This window comes from Echinops telfairi, unplaced genomic scaffold (genome assembly GCF_000313985.2).
Source record: "Echinops telfairi isolate 266 unplaced genomic scaffold, ASM31398v2 ScPeMD7_7457;HRSCAF=8495, whole genome shotgun sequence".
Lineage (NCBI taxonomy): Eukaryota > Metazoa > Chordata > Mammalia > Afrosoricida > Tenrecidae > Echinops > Echinops telfairi.
The window spans coordinates 17,214,888-17,223,187 of NW_022111357.1; the positions used below are offsets into that span (position 1 = coordinate 17,214,888).

Genomic DNA, 8,300 nt, shown 5'->3' on the forward strand with positions numbered 1-8,300 from the left:
CCTGTAAAAGCCGACATGAAAACAGGGATAGTACATGAAAACTAGCAGAGCTGTACTAGCGGTTCTCCCTAGGAGGTGATCTCATGTGCCCAAGGGTGTGTGCTCCTCAGTGGGCACCGCTTACAGTTAGAACACCCTACCTGCAGGGGGTGTCTGCTGTGCCCATTCCCTGCAGACCCCACTGCACTTGATAACAAAGAACAGCTGTGGTTTTCTTTGAAGCCCAGACGTCCCTATTGTGCAGTGTTTCACCTCACTATAGACAAAGGCCTTTTTGTGGGAAGTGATACCCCCCCTCCAGTCCCCCCCACTTTATAGTTCTGCTGCTACTCTTGGCTCTGTGATGTGTGCAAGAGAAGTGGAGGTGCAAACCACATTCTGCACATGGCCTGGCCCCTGCATGTCCCCTGCCACAGAGAAACTTGTCCCTAGCTCATCTAGGAAAAGAGCCTCTTGCTTGGCTCCAGGGCACTACCCTCCTCCTCAGGCTCCTCTGGTGCCATTCGAATGGGTCTCGAGGACAGCTCTTAGGTGGGAAGATGAAAAGGCAGGGGAGGGAAGAGAGAATCCGGCCTCTAGGGGACTTAAAGCCTTGATGGGAAGGAGGGTAGTCAAACAGAAACGGCTCACAATCCGGTGTGATCAGGACCCGGTAGCAGTTGGCAGAAGGTTGGCCGCCTCGGATTCTTCTACACTGACCAGAGGATTCAGTCTGAAGTCCAACCCGTCTGGCTCCTCTGGATGCCAGGCTCCGAGGCCAGAGGTTGAGGGAACCGTGCTGGATGAAGCAGCCCTGTGTTCAGGAGCCGAGGGCCCCATGGAAGCTGGGGCGGTGCCTGCCCCCGCTCAGGTCTCCCCTGCAAAGCCATCCATCCCGTATGCAGTCTGATGTCCACGAAGCCTTGGCCACAGTCTTAAAGGCTTGTGACCCTGCTCGTCAGCTCTGGGAATGGCTGAGAAGCATCGGAGGCAGGATGGTTCCTTGAGCACCTACAGGGTTTTCCGTAAGTGGTCAAGGATTTCCTCATAATCGTGTCCGTCATCTGCAAAACAGGTCAGGTCAAGGAGGATCTTTGGCCTTCGGCAAGCTCCTTCCCCCTTCCTAGTTTCCTAACATGCTCAGTGAAACTCAGACAGCCCCTGACCCCATGCACAGAGACTGATTCAGCTGACCCAGGGTGAGGCCCAGGGAGCTCCAGGACTTGGTGAACCGCACAAGTGTCCCAGACCCCAGCATAAGAACCACGGCAAGCACTGAGCACTGCTGCCCACAGCCCTGTCAGCTAAGGGGAGCACAGGGACAACTTCCTCCCTACGGCCCTTCAGCCTCGGCCCACCTCATCACATTGGGACCACCAGAGGGTGGGGGCAGCAGGGGAGAGGGAGGAGACCCACCTGAATCCTGGCTGTTGGGGTTCGTGGGCGCTGCTCTGGAGTTCTTTTGGGAAGACACCTTGCTGTACATGCTGGATTTGTCCCTGGAGAACTCGAGCAAGGTCTTTGCCTTGGGTCTGGGTAGCAGAGGGGCTTGAGACTAAGTGGGAGAAAAGGCACATGAGTCAGCAGTGGAGCACAAAATGAAGCAGAAGGCAGAACATAGTTGTCAACTTCCTCTGCCTGCCGTGCCTACTTCCTGTTGAGGGTAGAGCTCACTACAAGCCCAGAACATCTTGGCTGGGAGAAAAGGGTGAGGGTGGGGACTGAGGCCAGGTCTCGGGGCTAAAGACAGGGTGGCTGTGGGGGTTGGAGAGCTGAAAGGGCCTAAGCAGGTAGAGCGCGTGTGTTGAGCTAACCAGCATCAGGCCAATAATACATAACTGCTCAGTTAACCTTCACGTGGTCTTCTGTGTAGCTGTATGAATCCCTTCCCAGTTTACATGTGAAGTAAGGACTCAGCCTGTGCCATTGTCTGAACGGGGAGGGGGGGGCTTTTCGGTGGGGGCAGGGCTTGGACCTCTGAAGTCGTGCTCCCTACATGGCACCTTAGAAAGCAAAGCACTCTATTCCATGAGCAGCTGGTACCCAGAAGGGAATGGTGACTGCTTCGAAGGCAACCAGCAGAGACGGCCGGAAGTGACATCCATCAGGTGCCAAAGCTGGCACCCGGGTCTTTTCATTCTTTGTACCAGATTCTTCCCAGCACCATTGCAAGGCCCTGGTCTATTTGTCCAGAGAGCTCTGGTGGTACACGGAGTGATGCCTTGGACTGCTAACTACAAAGTCCGAAGTTCGAACCCACCCAGCCACTCTTATGAGTCGGAATCAACTCGATGACAGTGGGGTTTTTAAAAATTCTTTCTCTAGTCAGAAAATGACAGCCATCAACAGCCGAGGCTGAGACGGCTCTGGGTAGTCATCTTTTTAGCTTCCAACTGCCATCCGAGGACATAAAAAACAAACAAACAAAAAACCCACTGCAACCAAGTTGATTCCAACGTAGAGTGACCCTACAGGACAGGCTAGAACTGCCCCTGTGGGTGTCCGAGGCAGAAGTCAGTACGGGAGCAGAGAGCCTCGACCTTCTCTTGTGGAGCGGCTGGTGGTTTCAAACTGATGATCCTGCAGTTGGTAGCCCAACTCATAACTCACTACACCCCCAGGGCTCCCACCTGATAAAGCAAAGCAAAACATACAATTCACTGCCATCGAGTCAATTCCAACTCATACTGACCCTCTAGGACAGAGTAGAACTGGCCCTTTGAGTTTCTGAGACTTTAAAACTTTATGGATGGAGACACCCTCATCTTTCTCCCACGGAGTGACTGGTAGGTTCGAACCACAGGCCTTGTGGTTAGCACCAGGACTGCCTGATAGAGAGCAGTTAATGAAGCAGCAGAACGATGGTGTGTGTGTGATCTCGGGTTTAGTGGTATGAAAGGGGTGCTCAGAGGAGTGACTTGTGCAAGCTCCCACGGAAGTAAACTGGGACACAATTGTTGTCTGGCTGACTTTCGCCCATCTTCTGTCAACCTGTCATCCAGTAACTAAAAACTGTGTAACATGCACTGTGAACACAAAAGCGAAGTGATTTCCTAGGGGAAAATCCGAGCTGGGCCTTAAACTCGGAAGCATGTTCTAGGCCAAAGGGCTGGGGTTCTGGCATACTGCCTAGAGGGGTGGAGAGGTGAGCCTGGGGAGGCAACAATGCACTCAGACTTGAAGGACCCTGACTGCCATGTGAAGAGGCTTGCACCCGGCCCCCCAGCAGTGGGGACTGAATTCTGAAGGCCTCAGATGATGGGCCCAGGGAAGGGCTTGGGAAGGCCATGCTGACGGCAGTGGGGAGAGATTGGTGCTGTGAGAAGTGAGGAGGCAAAGAGGGCAAGCACAGTGACCTTGAAAGTGGTGTGCTGCTGCTGCTTAAACTCAGACTGCCACACAGCAGCTGTGGGACCTTGTGAAAATATGGGCCATCCCAGCAGCCTCAGGGGCAAACAGGTAAAGTGTGCTTTAGACGCTGCGATGCCACTCAAAGCCGGAGTGGCAGGACCCCCCCTCCCTGCCCGCCTCACTCCTTCCTGTACCTGGCTGCATCCCTCCCGGATGCTCGGTCTCTTCTGCCCACCGAGCTCCGGCTTCTTGGGGGGTCGGGGGGGCGGCAGTTGGCTCTCACAGGCCGGTAACTTCCGCAGGCGATAGTAGAAGGCTTCAGTCAGTTCCTCGACCGTGGCCACGGGGGGAGGCCCAGCTGGCCGGCCCGGCTGAGCCTCCACCTCCACGACGGTCAGATCCAGCCATCGGGGCGGGACCTCAAAGCACAGCTCGGGCTCGCCGTCCAGGCCGACCACCACGAAGGGCTCCAGGAGCTTCTCCTCCAGCCGCAGGCCCGGGAAGGAAGTCAGGGGGTCGGTGGGCTGGCTGGGGTCTTTGGCCACCACCTTGACCTCACAGGGCAGCGGGCACTGAGCAGTCAGATCCGCCAGGCCATAGCGCCTCCCGTCGTTCATCTCCTCCACGAAGCCGCCAGACAGGTAGAGGGGCAGCAGGACCCTCTCCTGGTCCTCGGCTTCCTGCCCCGCTTCCTGCTCCTCTTCCTCCTCGTCCTCCCCGGGCGGGTCGCTCAGCCGCTGACACACCAGGACATCGATGTCCCTGCCGTGGGCCCCAAAGGCCTGGCCGGACCCCAACACCTCCAGCCTGTCGCCCACCGCCAGGGAGGCGAACTCCGGGTTGTCCTCGCCCTCGCAGTCCCTGGTGGTCACCACCCGGAGAGGCTTGCCCGGCTGGAGAGCGCTCAGGAGGTCGTAGGCCGTGGGGAACTCCCGGGGCCGCCTCCGCAGCCTGCCCTGATAGCCCCCCGAGACCATGAAGTGCCTGGGCATCTTGCGGCCCTTGCTGGTGGCCAGCACCCGCCAGGAGGGCGAGGCCGGGCCGTAGAGGTAGAGTCTCTGGCCGCGCCGCAGGGAGCCCACCCATGGGCTGAGGAAGATGGGGGGGCCCTCGGGGACCTCCAGGACCTCCACGGGCAGCGGGAAGGGGCCTCCCCTGGCCAGGACCTCACTCAGCAGCAGCGGCTTGATGAAGTGAATGTGCTGGCAGGAGGCGGTGACGTCCTCCACGTCAACCTCCAGCGTGGACGGGATCTTGACCAGGGTCCTGCGCACTGGGAGGGGGAGGAAGGAGGTCAGTTCAGGGGCCACTGCTCACTGCCCATGCTCACCACGGAGGAGAGGGCAGGGCAGGGACCACCGCACACTGCCCTTTGCCTCACTGTGGCAAAGGACACTGGTCTGGGCTCGGGGACCATTTCCCTACAGACTAGCTTCCTCCCCCACTCTTCATTCAACCTGACACCTGGACATTTATAAAAAAACAAGCACAAACAGTATAAAGCACCCCCACATGCTCATCACAGTGACTCCATGTGACAGCACAACAGCCCCGTAGGCTTTCCTAGACTATTGTTTTCTTAATCTACAGCACATCATTTCATTTATTTTGTTGAGAATGCAAGGCAGCAAAACACACATGTCCACCAATTCAACAGGTTCAACCCTGCTGACCTTCTTGAAGGGACGCACCATCCCCAGCCCTGTGGGAGCCGCTCCTCCCCCAGCCCACAGCAATTCACTGCCCTCGCAGTGTCTTCTCCCACCGCTTCCTTGTCTGTCAGTTTGTGTACTGTGGGGGTTTGGGTGTTGCTGTGATGTTGGAAGCTATATCCCTGGCATTTCAAACACCAGCAGGGTCACCCACAGTGAGCAGGTCTCAATAGAACTTGCAGACTACAAACAGACTAGGCAGAGGGAGGAAACTGACCACCCGAGGAATTAACCCCTGAAAACCTTATGGAGAGCAGTGGACACTGTCAGAGAGAGCGCCAGAAGATGAGTCTGTTGGGTCGGCAAGCACTCAAAATATGACTGAGGAAGAGCTGCCTCCTCAAAGTGGAGTCGACCATGATGACATGGATGGAGGAAAGCCTTCCTGACCTTCCTGTGCTGACAGAGCACACCCAAAATGAGAAGAAACAACTGCAAATCCTATTAATAATGTGGAACTTGTAATATACAAAATATGAATCTTGGAAAATTGGAATTCATGAGAAACGAGATGGACCCCATAAAGATCAATATCCTGGCCATCAGCGAGCTGAAATGGACTGGTATTAGCCACTTTGTGTCAGTAGTCATATGATTTACTGTGCTGGGAATGACATTCAAGAGGAATGGCACAGCATTCATCCTCAACAGGGGCATTTCAAGATCTATTTTGATTATACCACTCCTCTTGATGTGATTGAACTACTGAATCGTGTGATATGTGAATGCTATGCCAATAAAACAAGATCTATTTTGAAGTACAATGCTGTCTATGCTGGGACAATATCTGTCTGTGTATAAAGAAATCCAATCAATACAACAATTACTCAAATTTATGCACCGTCCACCAAGGGTAATGATGAAGAAACTGAAGGATGTTACCAATGCCTTCAGTCTGAAATGATCAAAGACGCAGTGCTAATTATTGGTGGTGGGAAACAGAGGAGCAGTAGTTGACGGTTTGGCCTTGAGGAGAGAAGGAAGCTAGAGATCCCAAGTTCGAATTCTGCAAGATCAAGAACCTCATTGCAAATGCCGTTTTCAACACACAAAAGACAACAATCCACGTGGACTTCTCCAGATGGGACACACAGAAATCAAACTGACTGCGTCTGTGGGAAGAGACATGAAGAAGCTCACCAGCAGCAGCTGAAGGAGGCAGGGGCTGACCAACCACTGCGCACACGTCAGTGCTGGTTCAAGCTGGAGACAATGAAACAAGGCCACGTACGACGCAATACAGCCTCGAGTCCATCCCACCTGAACTTCAAGAGCATCTCAGCGCACTGAACACTAAGCACAGAAGACCTATGAAGCTGTACGATGACATCAAGAACACCATACAGAGGGCGGGGGAGGGAGGGGGAAAAGAAGAGCTGGTACCAATGGATGTATGGAATGTTGTAAGAGTTGTAAGAGCTGCCAATAGAAGGATTTTTTTTAAATCACACACAAAGAAAGCAAAAGTCATTAAAAAGACAGGAAAGAAAGAAAACATCAAGTAGATGTCAGAAGAAACTGAAACTTGCTCTTAATGGTAGAGCAATAAGCCAAATGGAAGAAATGCTGAAGTCAAAGAGCTAAACAGACCGTTTCAAAGAGCAGCTCAAGACAACAAAGTAACGTATGATAATGAAATGCACAAAGACCTAGAGTGAGAAACCAAAGAGGAAGAACTTAAGAAAAAATTCAAGCCTCCGGTTGTAATATTGAAAGTTTCAATGGGCAAACTATTAGTGATGCAGGAAGCATGAAAAGAGTACAGAGTCACTGTACCAAAAAGAATTAGTCCACTGTCCACCGTGTCAGGAGGCAGCATATGAGCAAGGAAGACGTTCAAGCGGCACGGAATGAATGTAACAGCAAGGCTCCAGGAATCGATGTAACACCAAATGGAATGTTTCCACGAGCTGCTGAAGCACAGGTAGCACACACCCACCCATGCCAGGAACTTTGGAAGGAGGCTACATGCCAAACCACAGGAAGAGATACATATTTGCACCCATTCCAAAGAAAGGTGATTCAATAGAATGCTCAAATTACTGAACAGTATCATTACTATCACATGCAAGTAAAATTTTGCTGAAGATCATCTAACATTGACAGGGAGTTGCTAAAGGCTCAGACCAGATTCAGAAGAGGACGTGGAACGAGGGATATCACTGCTGAGGTCAGACGGATCTTGCTGGAAGCAGAGAGCGCCAGAAAGGTGTTGACTTGTGTTTCATTGACCAAGCAAAGGCATTTGACGGTGTGGGTCATAAACTATGCAGAGTCTTGAGAAAAATGAAAATTCCAGAACACTTCTGTGCTCATGAGTACATGAATCCAGTGGCAACTGTGCAGACAGAACTGCATGACTTAAAATCAGGAAAGGTGGGCATGAATGTCGTATCCTCTCACCATACTAAATCAATCTGTATGCTGAGAACATAACTAGAGAAACTGGATTATATGAAGAAGAATGCAGCATCAGGATCGGAAGAAGGCTTAAATCAGGGACATGCAGACAACACACCTTTGCTTGCTGAAAGTGAGGAGGACTTGAAGCACTTGCTGATGAAGATCAAGGATTGGAGCCTTCAGGATGGATTACCACTCAATGTAAAGAAAAATCCTCATAAGTAGGCCAATAGGGAACACCATGATCAATGGAGAAAAGATTGAAGTGGTCAAGGATTTGTCTTGCTTGGATCCACTATCAGTGCTCATGGGAGCAGCCGTCAAGAGATCAAAAGATGAGTTGCATTGGGTAAATCAGCTGCACAAGCCTCGAGTATTGAAAAGCAAGGCTATTACTTTGAGGACTAACGTGCACTTGACCCAAGCATCATGGTATTTTCCTGTGCCTCGTATGCATGTGAAAATTAGACACTGGAGAAGGAAGACCGAAGACGGAGAATATCGAAAGTACCACGGACTTCCAAACGGACCAACAGATGGACCTTGGAAGAAGTCCGGCTAGACTGCGCCTTAGAAGCAGGAATGGGAACTTCGTCTCACACACTTGGGACGTGTTGTCAGGAGAGAGCAGGCCCTGGAGAAGGACACCCTGCTTAGTAACATGAAGGGGCAGCAACAAAGAAGAAGCCCCTCCCTCCCCAAGCTGGATCGGCCCAGCGGCTGCAACACTGGGCCCCAAGAGAAGAAAGAACAGGGCCGAGAAGGGCACAGGCAGGCAGGGCTCAGTCTGCTGCACAGGTCACTGATGTGGTCTGCAAAATACGAAACGTAAGAAGCGCTCCAGAACAAATGGAC

At 52.5% G+C, this 8,300-nt stretch overlaps 1 protein-coding gene across 1 annotated transcript in view; it reads right to left on the reverse strand.

The window, feature by feature from the left end:
• Positions 1-9: 9 nt before the first annotated feature.
• Positions 10-8,300, reverse strand: part of THEMIS2 (thymocyte selection associated family member 2) — a 16,328-nt gene continuing 8,037 nt past the window's right edge. The window contains exons 4-6 of the mRNA XM_004705326.3: positions 3,525-4,603; positions 1,396-1,534; positions 10-1,043 (exon numbers count right to left, since the gene is read on the reverse strand). Of these exons, the coding sequence (XP_004705383.2) occupies positions 991-1,043; positions 1,396-1,534; positions 3,525-4,603 (1,271 nt within the window). The 3' untranslated portion in view covers positions 10-990. The remainder of the gene's footprint in view (positions 1,044-1,395; positions 1,535-3,524; positions 4,604-8,300) is intronic.